This window comes from Phyllostomus hastatus, unplaced genomic scaffold (assembly GCF_019186645.2).
Source record: "Phyllostomus hastatus isolate PE091 unplaced genomic scaffold, TTU_PhHast_1.1 phas_scaffold_385, whole genome shotgun sequence".
Taxonomy (NCBI): Eukaryota; Metazoa; Chordata; class Mammalia; order Chiroptera; family Phyllostomidae; genus Phyllostomus; species Phyllostomus hastatus.
Genome location: NW_025334026.1, coordinates 385,204 through 399,601, shown reverse-complemented (window position 1 = coordinate 399,601; position 14,398 = coordinate 385,204). Strand labels below are relative to the sequence as shown.

Sequence of the window (14,398 nt, the reverse complement as noted above, 5' to 3'; positions counted from 1 at the left end):
TTACACGAGAACAGAGAAGCAAAATGACGGGACAAGTAAAACTTTAGGCAAATGATTTATTTCATAATGGTTTCCAAGAGTACTACATAATGATGACCAGTGGCTTTCATTCAGTTTTGATAATCACCAGAAAAATCCTCTCCCTAGCATTCTTTTCCCTAGTATTAACCTTCAGTAGATTTACATCATTAGAGACTATTTCTTTCTCAAGTAAGAGGCTAGAATGTTCCACTACTGTTCAGCCAACATTTCCTGAGCGTGTATTTCCTACTAGACACCGGGATTGTCACTTCAGTCACTCTCTCATCTACTTTGGGCTACAAGAGCTGAGAGGCAGGACATTCAAGGAAGCTGAGGCTCAGCAAGATTAAGTAACTTGCTCAGGGTCACACAGCTACAGTTGGGATTGAACCTCAGTTGGTCTGAATGAGCCTGTGTTCTATCTTAACTGCTTCTCTCAAATGCCCCTACACATGGGTTAGGTCCAGTCCAAGTCCAAGATTCTGCTTGCATGCTCTCATCAGATCCCACTAGTGCCAGTGACCCTCATTTCAACATGAATTTCCCTTTCTCAGCCACCATGACTCAGTGACAGTCTTGCTATTTTGGTGTTTTTTATATTATTTGTTCCTTGTCTATTCTTAAATCTTGCACAGTGCCTGACACCTAGAAAAAGCTCAATAAATATGTCAAATGGAAGAATAAATACATAGTATGATTTTCAAAATACAAGAGGGAAAACATGACTTGATTGCCAGATACCTTGCCATGGCCTGCAAGACCCTGCCACCCTCCTCTCCTGTCCCCCTGCCCTCCTCTTTGCCCCTTCACTCACTCTGCTCGTTATCCTGCTCCTTGAACACGCTGTGCTTGGTCCCATCTTGGGAAATTTACACTCACTGTTTCCTCTGTCTGGAAAGTGCCTCCTTTATCCCTTTGCATGGCTGGCTCTTTCTCACTCTTCAGTTTCAGCTCAGGTCTCAACCTTGGCAGAGCAGCCTTTCCTGATTGCCCTACATTTAAAGGAGCGCCGCCCCTCTTTCCTTCAGAGCCTGTACTGCAGTGTGATAACAAACTTGTCATTCACTTACTTGCTAATAAACTTTACCTCTCTTGACTTCCTGAGAGATCCAGAAGGCAGGGACACTCTCTCTATTCATTCTGTACCCCCAGGCACAACATTTGGCATAGGAAGCCAGTGGTTCTTTGATGAATGTATGAAGGAATATTTTACAAGTAAGCAATAATTTACTAGTCAGGTTGTTTGAACTTCTCTGAAAAGTTTTTAAGGAAAATAAAGGTGGGATTTCTGAAAGGCTCAGACTCCTAAAAGTTAGAAAAGTCTAGTTGGCAGGAAAAAACAAAAAGAAAACCTTTGAATCCAAAAGGATGAAATGGAATGTTCTTTGGATACAAGCAAAGAACTTGAAACCACAGAAGCCCTCAACTGCTTGCTAAACCATACACTTCCTTTAGCTCAAATTCATAGCACACTGCTCTGTTCTGATGCCCAAAATGGGCTGAGGTGCTAAGCTTCTGGAGGATTCCAGACAGCTACCTTGCAACAGGAACTGGTCTGAGGTGAGGGGCAGAAATTCCCCTTCAAAAACTGATTCTTCACTGTATTGTACACCTGAAACTAATATAATATTGTATTCCAACTATACTTAAGTTTAAAAAAGGAAAGAAATTGATTAGTAAAGTCACAAAAAGAAGCTTCATTTAGACTTTGCTTGGAGGTAGCCAGCCCTATTTTAATATCATTCTGCCACCTTCTCCCCGGCTCAAAATCCACAGACCCTGGGACAGGAGAGTTGCTTTGTCAGACAGACAAAGGGCGACCAAGAGATGCCAGGGAAGCCCAGATGTTCCCAGGGGCTCTGTTTGTGCTTCAGTTGACAGTTTGGACTGTGCAACCCATCTGGGTTGGGAGGTGGGCAGCATAGCCCTGGGAACTTGCAACTAAGTAAGATATGAGGGGCAACAAGAAGCAAGCCTCTGACATCAAGAACTGCCACTGGACTTTAGTGTTTCTGACTTTCACTGAGTCCTCACAATAACTCTGGCAAGTCAGGTACATGTTGCTTTCTAGATGAAGAGAGTGGCTTAGAAGGGAGCAGGAACCCAAGGCCCAAGCAAACCTTCCTCTGCTATACACTTCACCCTTGGACTTCTCCCGTTCTCCTGTGCGCCGGGACTGTCTGCTCTAAGCCAGCAGGGCATGATGTCAGGAATTTACCTACAATGCCAAGGTCCTTAATGGGCTCCAAGACCCTCGAGATCTGGTTCTTCCAGTCCCTCCAGACTCATCACTTTCCACATAGCCTCCCAAACTCTGGCTCCAGCCACAGCCTCCTCCTTGGAGGTGTTGGAATGTTCCACATCCCTCTGGTGCCTGCTCCACCTCCCTTCCCAGGCAGGATTAGGGACCTGACCCCATGTTCCTTTCCTGATGGCCCCAGCCACATGGATTTACGCTTCCTCTTCCCACCTTGCCCTCTAGTCTGACTCCTTGAAGACAGGGGCTGTGTTTTTTATCTCCCCAGTGTCTAGTGCCATGTAGGGCTAATACAAACAATGAAGGGAAGCAAGGGGAAGCAAGGGGAAGCAAGGGGTCAGAGTGGCTGTGGAGGCCACCCCAACCGAGCTGAATCCTGGCTCTGCTACTTATTAGCTGGGTGACCTTATTACCTGGGTGAGCAAATCACTTGACCTCTTCATGCCTTAGTTTCTTCCTCTGTAAGATGGGAATAATAATAATAATGCCAATCTCCTAGGATAGTTGTAGAATTACATGAGGAAATTCATATAAAGAACTGCTATGAATGATCCGCTTTATAGCAAAGAATGGGAGCTCATATAAGTGTTAACCAAGCTTGATGGACCATGACAGAGAAAGGAGGCAAGATATAACTCAGAGTGGCGGCTCTCAGCATTAACAGCTTTTCGGACCTTCTGGCTCAAGGGACAAGGAGGGCCTTGGGGACAGAGTCCTCTCTGGCCTGGGGACATTGCATCCTATTCAGGTGGGCAGCTTCACTGCAACCTTGCTGGGGAGCACCTCTTAGGCTAACCCAAGGCTAAGGGTGAGTGTTCCTGCATCATGAAGGAGTCGTTGACATGACTCACACCCATCAGAACCAGTCCTCTTATAAAAGCCGGTGCCAAGAATGCCCAGTGCAAACACCGCCACCCACAGACACAATCGTGTGCCCACTGCAGGGCCTGCAGTACTGGCTCGGAGCACAAGGAAGGAAGGCGTCATTGGCTCGGCCAGGGTGTGTCTTGTGGTGAGGCCTGTGGGTTTGGTCAGACAGCGAGGAACGTGGATTGACTGAAGACATGCGGGTCCCACTTCCTCTGCTCCACCAGGCCTCTGCGCAAAATAGCCGGCTGGGTGGAGGAAGGCCACAGAACCCTCTGGTCTGAGGCAGATCAAGCAGGTCGCTCCTGCTTCTGATAATCTAGAAGTTAAACACCTCAGCTGCTCTGGTTACACTCAGATTAAATCAGAGGAAGATGCAGGTTGATAACGAGAGCTGAGTGCAACGAGTTCCACTAATTTATCCACTAACATTCATGTCTCCAGGGAATGATTTTCTAGGAAAAGGTTATGGTGCTTTCTAAGAAAGAAAGTGTAATATTACGAGGGTGATAAAATACCATGAACAGCCCTGTGAGACTGCATCAGAAAAAAATGCTGATAACGGAAGCACACACTCCAGCTGGGTTCTGAGAACTCATCTGCCCTTCACACATAGGTCTCTCCCGCAGGTCGGCAAGAACCACCATTTCTTTTGCGTGTGCCTCACCCCAAGATCTCTCAGATACTTTAACATCACACCATCTCTGGGGGTCCCAAGCCTATCTGGGCTAAGATTCCACACGAAGCTCACCTGCACTACGTTGACTCTGCTTACTCCCCCACGTTCTTCGCAGAAGCCCAGCCCCCTGGCTTCCTCTCCCAAAGCTCAGGGCTGGCCTGCACCAGCAAAGGCAGCCTGCCTGCAGCCCACATCCGGTGCCAGATGCTACGGGATTTCAATCTCTGCTTCAGCAGAGGGCAGCATGCTTTGGGAAGTTACTCCTCTTGGCAGGGTGTTGGAGGTGTTGTCTGTCTCCCTACTATCTGAACTCATGTGGGAAGGTGGACTCTTGACCTGATCAGAGACCCTTTCCTCCCTGCTCTGTGAGTAGTCCTGGCAGACAGCTGCCCAGAAGGCCAGGTCCAAGGCTCACTCACCCGTCGGGTCTTTTCCACGTCACCACATGGCAGCCGCTTCACAAAGTCAATGCCCGTCAGTGGTGTGCCTGTGGGAGGCAGCAGGATGGAGGCATCCATCATGAGATACTCCACGTTCATTGGCTTCATCTGGAAGAGAGACATTACAGGAGACCTCACTGATGGGAGACGAGGACAAGGCTGCTGACACAGGCCTTTCACCTTCATCTGCCCATGGTAAATGAGCACACGAATCCTGGATTAAGACTGAGGTGAAGCCTCAAGGCAGCCAGACATGCAGGAGATGCGCCCTTTTTGTTTTCTAAGGTGTAAATTTTCCCTCCATTTGAAAAGTGGCCTCTCTGCTATGAAAAGCTTTGCTTTCTCATCCTCACTCCCCTCCACTCAGCAAGGAGAGGGGCCCCTCAGGAAGGAGGCTGGTCCCCTTACAGTGGTCCCTTTAGGGTGCTCTGCCCCGTGTGCATGTGCCTGACTGCTGCCTGCCTCCTTCTCTTTCTACTGTATTTCCAATTATGACGAAACAGTCAGTGATGGCAGCTTCCATTTGAGTAGAGCTGACTATGGGGCAGGTGGTGAGCTGAAGCCTTTGCATGTATGATCCTGTTTAATCCTCTCAACAATGGCAGAGGGGATGCTTCCCAATCTGCTAATGAGAAAAAAGAGACTCAGAGAAGCTAAGGAATGGATCCAGGCCCATTCAGCTAGATGGTGGCAGAACCAAGACACAGACCCAGGCTCACTTGGCTCTAGACCTATTTCTACCACGTGACCAGCATCCCCCCTTCCTTTCCTGTCCCCTCAGCATCTTATTGGAGGATTATATAACAAAGCCACTTACTGAGCATCTACTAAGTGCCAGGCGCCACAGGAATCAGCTCCTACTAAATGGCAGATGCTGATGCTGTCCCATATTATAGAGGGGAATACTGAGGAAAGGCAGATGTCCATACCACTGGGCCAGATGGGGCAGAGCTGACTCCTCCTTCCACAGCACCTCCACAAGGCTTTCCCTGATTACTAAGACACTTGTAATATCACCTCTCCCCCTCCAAGAACTCTCCTGCATTACTGACCATTTAATGTATACATGTTGGATGATGACACTTCATTTACACCTGGCATCATAAAGGAACAATATTTCACAGAGGCAGATTTCCTACAGAATTCATTTTACTCCTTAAAGCATCACAAGCTTACTTGTTGTCTTTTTTTTTTAAGAATGTGAGCTTCAATCATATCACATTTTTATCCCCCCTGTAACATAAGCTAACTAAACAGGGCGAGGTTGTAGTGAGGGCCCAGCTGTCCAGAAACGGGGTGAATGGGCCCAGGAGCCAAGGAGCCACTTAGTGCATGCTGCTGCCTTTTTCTTTTGGACATTTTAAACACTCAGGTTTATTATAAACTTCCCAAATCACTTTATTCTTCAGTGAGTAATGGCCATGAAAAGGATCATTTATCATTTATTTATTGAGTGTCAACTAAGGGGCAGGTGCTGGGGATGCAGAGACAAAGGGACAACACAGAGAAAGCTGCAATCTTTTGAACCTATCTTGTCCCACAATTTTCCCTGCTGCATGGAGAAAGGGAAGGCTCTGGGCTGGTGCTACAGATCCAAGGAACATTCCAGAACATTCTAGTGGCATGGCACAAAATACAGAGAAGAAAAGGGAGCTGGGAGGCAAGCTGCTCTGCCCCTCACTGGCCAGGCACATGTGGGCACCTCACTCAATCTGACTGCCGTTTCCTTACCAGTAAAAGGAGCTAAGGGTAGCAGGTATCCCATTGGGCTGACGTGGGGATTAAGAGCTTTAACATGTGTAACAGGCTTTCCATGTCTGATGTGGAATAAGTCCTCAGTCGAATACTATTCATATCAAAGTGAATCTTTCTGACCCATTTTATGACACAGCACAACTCAGGGGATATGAATGTCCTCTGAAGTTTCCACAGTGGCAGGGATCACCATTTCCAATTTACCTTCCTACCAACCTCTGCCATTTGGGAAGAAAGCCCCAAGTCAGAGCTCTTTTTCTCCCTCTCCATTCGAAAGGGCAAGCTTTGCAGGCACGCAGGTGAGTTCTAGCCCCTTACTTACTGTCATGCTCCTGTACTCATCTTCAAACATGTCCAAAAAAATTTCTTCTCCCTAAAAGGAAAGGAAGGGAGGAAAGAAAATCATGCATATTTTTTTCCATAAACAACAAAGTATTATAAACTCTAGTTCACGGCTTCTGGGTCCATCTGTTTCTCATTACTGAGTTCTCGTAAATCACCAGGAAGCAAAATACACACGTGAACACGAACACACACACTCAAATGAAAGCCCAGATATCAAATTGCATCTCTCAACGTTCCCCTTTCTAAAGCATCATGTAGATTTATTATGTCAAGGAGGTTAGTTAAAAATAGAAACCAAAAAATAACACCATACATAATTAAAATATTAAAATGCTTAACATTTCAAGCATTTAACATCCTCTATTTGTTGAGAATGGTGGAGGGAAGGGAAACCCTGGTTAACCTGCCATGTTAAAACGATGAGGCTCCACACCTTTGCAAAGAAGAGCATAATTAAACGTGCTTAACACTGAAATTACAGGCTTGTTCCCTTCATTTTTGAGGTTTCGTAGTTCCTGTAGCCCTGAGGACGGTCCAGGAGATCCCTCTCAGAACAGGGTGGTGGGTATGAACTTGGCTCCGAGACATATAAACCAGGGGCCAAATCCCAGCTTCACCTCTCGGAGCCTCTCTTTGTTTTGCTGCAAGGCTGGGATGACAGCCCATGTCTGTGTGGGTCTTTGTGAAGATGAAATGAGGTAACGCACATAAAATGCTGAACAAAGAGCCTGCCACCCAATTGGGGCTGGTAAGTGTTAGTGCTTACAGTCATCATAATCACTGCTGGATGGGGCCACAGCTAGGGAGGGGAGGGAAATGCATCATGACTGTTAGAACTGTCCCATCTCTCTCCTAAGTTCCTTTCTCTCTCTCCCTCTCTCTCTCTTTCTCCCTCTCTCTCTGTCATGTGCACTCTCTTTCTCTCTCCCTCTCTCTCTCTTTCTCCCTCTCTCTCTCTGTCATGTGTGCGTTCTCTCTCTCTCTCTCTCTCTCTCTCTCTCTCACACACACACACACACACACACACACACACACACACACACAGAGTGAGGTTGGGAACAGTGATAGGTCCTTTATATATTTTCCAGTTATCAGATCTACAGAGTCATTTCTCTACAGAGAAATTTGAATATTTTTGCGTGGTTTAAGTACAAGGCAATAACCACAGAAATAAGAACCCCTGCAAACCCAAAAGCTTCTGAGATATTATACTTAGGTGTAAACCTTATAGACTAAAAAAGAGAGAAAGCTGGGTCGGGAGAAGGGAGCTACAATTCAAATATAGTCAAGTCCTCACTTAACGTCATCACATCAATAGGTTCTAAGAAACTGCAACTCTCAGTGAGATGACATAAAATGAAATCAATTTTACTACAGGCTGACTGATATAAACAAGAGTTAAGTTCCAACAGCATATTTCTGGTCACAAAAACATTACCAAGCTTCTAAATAAAAACCCAAAACCCTTCTAACATTGAACATTTAAAAAACGCTAACCACAATAAGTCAGATCATTCTTTTCTAACCCGCTTATTCTAGCTCAGGGTTGCAGGTGGCTGGAGCCTGTCCTGGCAGCTCAGGGCACAAAGTGGCACCCCAGTCGGGACAGGACATCCTTCCATCACAGGGCCACTCACACACACCCACACTCAGACTGAAACAGTGCAGACACACCAGTTCACCTCACATGCACATCTTCAGGATTTGGGAGGAAACTGGAGTCCCCAGAGGAAATCTGTGCAAACTCCATATAGACAGTGGCCCCAGGCTAAGAATAGATGTTTTTTTCCCCAACATTATAATGAATTGACATTGAACAGAACGTTATTTGAGGACCCACTGTATAGCTCTCCTTTTGGTAATGATAAAGAGAAACCACTAGGGAAAATGCCTACTACCGTGTCTTTCTGTTTTTGCGATCTAAAAGCTTCTGGGGGGAAATACACTGAAAAAAGTTATACTGGAGATTCAAAGATGACTAATGCAGTTGTGAGGCATCTACCTTCTCCCAAGCTTTGCTAGAGGACATGCATCTTCACTTAGAGGCCATGTGTGGTTTGGGACGGTCCAAGGGGAGACTGGGATTTCCTCCCCAGTGCGTAGGGGCCCACAGTGGTGCTATCCTTGTCTGGGCACGTCCACTATCTCGCAGCTGCATGGGGTCAACTGACCCTGGCGAGGTGGATTTCCAGGTAACATGACCTAGTTTTATGTCAGGGAATACTGACAATAACAGACACCAGCTTAAAGAGTGTCCTGCAGAGAGGAAGATTCCTTGAATATATGCAGATAATTCACAGCAGTTGAGAGAGGATACACAAAATGAAGCACAGGTGACAAGAAAAGGGCAGTGCTGACACCACTTCCTAAGAGGATCTCTTTGTCAGTTACATTACTTGGGGAAAGCATCACTAACTGGATCTGGAGAGATGTGACATAGATACCAAAAAATCAGAAATCTCCTAGGAGGCTTGACATACAGATTAAATTAATCCACTACTGCTAACGAATGACGAGCCTGGCCAAGGAATATACTATGCTTTAAGATGAGAGCTAAATAAAACTGTCACAATGAGATATTTCAAAACTAATCATCTAGAACCCAAAGATAAACCTACCAATTTTTCAGATATGGAAAAGTCATGGTGGTTCTTGACAAAATCTCACTAAACTTAATGACAAATGTTTGGGAACCTGTATGGGTTTTCTTAGCATACATGAGTATAATAATATACATGTATATAATTCATAAGTTCATATGTAATTCAAAAGTAATTTTATATGTATAAACACATATCATTCATGAGCATATAAATTTGTGTAATTTATTCACATGTGATGTATGTGCATAACTCATAATTTACATATGAACCCATCGAGAAACAAATTTGTATCAAATTGATAAACAAATTGCTCATACTAGGGGCGAGTCTTCGAAGGTCGCACTGATAAGGAGGTACGGGCAGGAAAGTTGAGACCGCTGCTCCAGGGGCCACAAAATGGAGCATTTTCCCCCTGGAGCCGCAGGGAGGGGAACGACTGCAGACAGGCAGCCTCCGTGTGTGCAGGGCCCTACCGCACAACCCTGCTCCCACCCTGCACGCCACGCAGCCGGTGCCCCCGTGCTCTGCCGCCTTACCTTGTAGAAGTGCCGAACGAGGTGGACGCTTTCTTCCCTCGCACCCTGTCAAAAGGGAGGGAAGATGTGAGGGAGCCAGGTCTCCTTGGAGGCAGGTGAATGGGATGGATTACTGATTCTAAAATCTGAATGTATATAAGACAGATGCTGGGCTACTATCCTTACTCTATAAGCAGTTTTTAATGAGAAAGGAGAAAGAGAAGGAGAGGGAGCTCAAAATAAAAAATGAGTGGAGGATAAGTGATTCAATGTGACATGGAAAGCTGTTACTACAGTTAAGTGGGGGACAGTGGGTTACAAAACAAAGTCACAGTGACACTTCTTATTAAAAAAAGTGTGAGGGAGTATCTGTGTGTATCTGAAAAGACACACCAAAGTGTCAACTACAGTTGTTATTTTTGACAACTGTACTTTCTAAATTTTCTCAAATAAACATGGAAAATAAAGGGGAAAACAAGATAAGCTATTTAAAACAATAAATGTAGACATTAGTACAATAAACTATAAATAAATATGTATACAAGTTTTATAATACAAAAAGAAAATTTTTTAAAACATGGAGACAAATAGGAGCCAAACAGTCATAAGAGAAACTGCTAAAATACACTAATGAAGTAGACTCATCAAGCCAATTCCAGTGGAAGGGAAGTTCTGTGGGAACAAGCAGGATGTAGTGGGCATCAGGGCTATTGGGCCCAGCTTCTTCTTGCTGGTGCTGTGGACACCACAGACCAGGGATCCCTCTCATTCTCCCAGGTGGCAGTAGCTCACTGGCACTGGGAGTGGAGAGCACCCTCACCTCCAGACAGGCCAGGTGCACGTCCTTGATGATGCAGCCCACGCTAGTCACAACTTGCTGCTTTAAGAGCAGGCAGCTCAGCTCCAGTGTCGCCAACCGGATCTTCCCATCTGCAGAGCACAATGGGGTCAGCCTCACACATCCAAGGCTACATGCCCTTAATCACAGCTTCTTGCCTTCCAGCTTTGAGGTTAACAGGTCAGCTGATCAGCTGACTGCTCAAGGCCCCTGACATCCAGTGGGTACAACCTTCGGAAACCCTTTTCCCAGTAAATTACAATGAAATGTTCCCATTAAAACTGCCTAGACCTTATACTATCCTTTAGTCTTTTCATGGGGAGAGAGGATGCAGGAAAAAGAAGGCACTTAATTATTACTAAAGGTCTAGAAAGTGGTCGTCTGTGGTTGCTTTGCTTGTCCAGTATTCCTTCCTCTTCTTCTGGAACCAGCACCCCCAATTTCCATTGGAGAACCACCGGCTCCACTACTGAACCCGTGATCCTAGGGGTGAGCACGTCACCCGGGCTGGTCACGGTGACTAGGTAGGGGATGGGTAAGGGAGCCATTCTGAGTTAGAAAGGCTCAATCCCACAACTTGCTGGAAACACTGGGCTTCCAGCAGAGAGGACAGGAACAGAGTGGGGACCCTGAGTGGCACAAACATAATAGTCCACAGTGGCCACATCCCCATTCTCACCAGTGTTTTCAATCTTTTGTAAAATGTTCGGCAAATTGAGCCCCATGCCTCCTTTCCCACCAGATTACCCAGAGTGCCTCTCCTAGAGCAAGTCTGAGGCCCCAACAGAGAAAGGCATGGCTGAAGCTGCTGGCTGCAGAGTCCAAAGACAGTCTTGAAAACACTGTTTGAACCCCTGAATCCAGCTGTGCCTGAAGACAGTGCCTAACACAAAGTTACATGGCCAACAGTTCTGTTTGTTTCTGTTTGAATTGTTTCAGCCAGTCCAAGTTGGGTTTCTCTCAATTGTAACCAAATTTTGAGTGAAACAGTGCCCTATCCTATTGTGAGCCAGGCACCGGCTGAGTACTCTGCACACGGCCCCTTAGTGGTCTCTATGAAAATCAACTGCAATGGGTGCTAAGGACTGAGGCTTAGAAGAGTGAAGTGACATGTCCAAAGTCTCAGTGGTGAGCTCCAAGTGCTTTGAATGTCAAAACCCACACCTGGCATTGTTCTTAGAAGCATCTGTGACTGTCTGAAAGGCAAACTCGTCCCTGGGCTTTTAGCTCATTTCTGGGGAGATGTCTCAATGTGGAAGAAGGACCAGAAGAGGACCACATCTGTGAGGCCTCAGAAACAGCAGGGACCAAGATGGGCCACTGGGAAAAACTCAAGGCAGAGGCACCACCACATATTCCTCTGCCCGACTTTTGAGGCCACGCGTGTTGGGAGGGAAACAGAGGAGAAGAAGGAATCATTTACTCAAAAATAAATAGGCTATATGCACGCTGAAGCAGGCCTTCCTAAGCATGATAAGGCCTTCCTAAGCCCAGGGGCTATGTGAAAAAAGGCTCAGTCTCAGCTCAGTCCTTCTCCTTGCCGCAGCCCCACCTGGCGGCCCAGAACTAACCTCACTGCTGTGCTGCTGCCCTGCCCCAGCAGCACCCACGTCCTGCCCTCCTCTGAGCTCAGCAGTTCCTCCAGAGCCCAGCCTCACTGCTGCCTGCCCCTCCACTGAGCCATGTTGTCGGCTCAGCCAGAAACGCCCCTTCTGCTGCCTCCAGGGAAATGGAATGTGATTTTCCACCAAGACCCTTTTCCCTTTATAAGCTCCTGCCAAGGAGCTGACTGCCTCCAACTGGGCTTGTCTTATGAGGGAAACAGAGGGAGCAGCAAGCTCCTTAGTCCTCATCACAGCTTCCAGACTGTCCCTGTGAGCTGCCCTAACCTCTTCTCTTCAGAAATCCAGGCAGTTGTATATGCCAGCCCTCAAGGAGCCCACCCACTGTCCCTCCCCACCCTGGAGGTTTCTCTCCTAACATCCACGATACAAGTCTGCCTTCCTCCACCATAAAGCCACGTTTGTTCACACAGCTCCTGCCAACTGCCCCCTTGGCCACCATCCTCAGGGATAGGCTCTGCCTTGCTGACTGGCCTTCTCAGCACAAACTGACCCTGCTGAGCACCCTTGGCCCTGAGCCATACACATCTTTCTTGCCACCCAAGACACCCCCCTTCTGCTCCTCTTCTTCCCTCGTGGGGCCTGGCTCAGGCTCCTGTGCTGGCTTCCCCTCTAGGTCACCTCCAGATATCTCTAGTGGCCCAGGGCTCGGTCTTACACATGCCTCTCTTCTCTCCTGTGGCTTTAAAAACCATCCACATGTCTGTGAGCCCAAGTGTTAGTTCTGGCCCTGATGCTCCTCTGAGCTCCAGATTACATCTCCACAAGGAGTCCCAGACTACTAGGACTTCACAGACCTCTGGCTGTGGCTCCCAAAGGACAGGAGCCATGCCTATCCTGCATTTAAGTACCTCCATCACCCACACACAGTAGCTGACATGCAGGGGTAGGTCAATAAACATTTGGTGAATTTACTGATCCCCTGCTGACACCCTTGAGGCTATAAACTTGGTTCTCCAAGATCCTGCACTTACTCCCCAGCAATCCCCTGTGCTTCTGGTCACATCTTGGAGCCACGCCTCTTTATTTCTAAAGTCCCTCTCTGCCATCACAACCCCTGCCCCTGCCCTTATCCTGAGCCTGACCTGGGCCATTCCTGGATTGCTCCTGATGGCTTAGCTTAGCGGTTCCCTCAATTGGGACACATCAGAGTCAGGCCCCTTCCCGTGCACTCACTCCAACCCGATGGCCTCTCTCCCTGACTTTGCAGAGAACCTGCCTTGCAATCAGGGTTTCCCAGCCTTGGCAATGTTGACATCTTGGGTCAGATAATCCTTTGTTGTGGTGCTGTCCTGTGTACTGTGGGATGTTCAGCAGAATCTCTGGCCTCTACCCACTACATGCCAGTTGTAACACCTACCCAAATTGTGACAACCAAAATTGTCTCTGGACACTGCAAATGTCCCTGGGGAGGCAAGGTTGTCCCCAGCTGAGAATCACTGTGCTAGATCATCCTCCCTGATATTTCTAGTCCTTGCTGTGGCAGTAGATTGGTATTGGCTAAAACCTTAGAACTAGGCTGACAAGGCCACATACTGGGCACATCTTATATTATCAAAGGCACCCGACCCAACCTTCCAATATTCCCCCTCGCACACACTCTCAGCTCAGTCCAAGCTCAAATGTGACCTTGGGCTACACCAAAACGAGGGCTGCAGACACTGGCAAAACTGGCAAAAGAAGGATTGGGTATGAAAGGAGAAAAAAGACAGGTTGTGGCACAAACACCACAGTGGGAAAAGAAACAGAAGAGACCCAGACATGAAGACACGGCAGGAGAGGAGAGCATGGGTGGCCCAGGGTATGTGTGTGTGGGGCAGAGGGAGTGGCTGAGATCTGCCTGGACCACCAGAATGGCCAGATCTAGAGCTCAGGACTCCTGGTGCTAGGGGTGGGGGCCTAGTCCCTCTAACTCCACCGCCCCTGTGAACAGTCAACACACCCCAGGTACCTGGCTGGGCAGCGTTGTTCATGATCCTGATGAGTCTTTCGGCCAGCAGGTGGTTGTAAATGGTCTTCTCAGCCACATTGGGCACTGGGAGCTGGATTCGCTCTAGTTTTTCAGGATCCATGCCTGGAACAGAGAAAGGGGCAGGAAGTGGGTAAGTGGAGCTATATTATGGAGAGTCCTCCACATCCTGAAAGGCCCCTTAGAGCAGGGCTTCCCCAGCTTCAGTCATCCACGGTACATCCTTGTGACTTCGGCCATGACTGGGCACTGTCTGTACTACAACTTACCTTAGAGTTTTCTGTAAATATATTAAAACATACATTTTCTATCACTATATATAAACAGGAAATCAGCATTGCTGCAATATTGACAGTAACTGTAATTTAAAAAAATGTTTTTATATTTTAGCCTGGGACTGTTAATTGGCTACTCATGGCCTTAGGCCTACTTTGTCCATGTAGAGCAGGGAGCTTGGCGGGTGTTTGAAAGGTGATGAAGACACACT

At 47.2% G+C, this 14,398-nt stretch overlaps 1 protein-coding gene across 10 annotated transcripts in view; it reads right to left on the bottom strand.

The window, feature by feature from the left end:
• The window catches only part of CLEC16A (C-type lectin domain containing 16A), a 220,453-nt gene that overhangs the window by 111,555 nt on the left and 94,500 nt on the right, over positions 1-14,398 (bottom strand). For all 10 annotated transcript variants that reach the window (XM_045819437.1, XM_045819441.1, XM_045819432.1 and 7 more), the window contains 5 exons: positions 13,894-14,016; positions 10,303-10,412; positions 9,504-9,548; positions 6,342-6,392; positions 4,244-4,372 (listed from right to left, as the gene is read on the bottom strand). In XM_045819437.1, the coding sequence (XP_045675393.1) occupies positions 4,244-4,372; positions 6,342-6,392; positions 9,504-9,548; positions 10,303-10,412; positions 13,894-14,016 (458 nt within the window). The remainder of the gene's footprint in view (positions 1-4,243; positions 4,373-6,341; positions 6,393-9,503; positions 9,549-10,302; positions 10,413-13,893; positions 14,017-14,398) is intronic.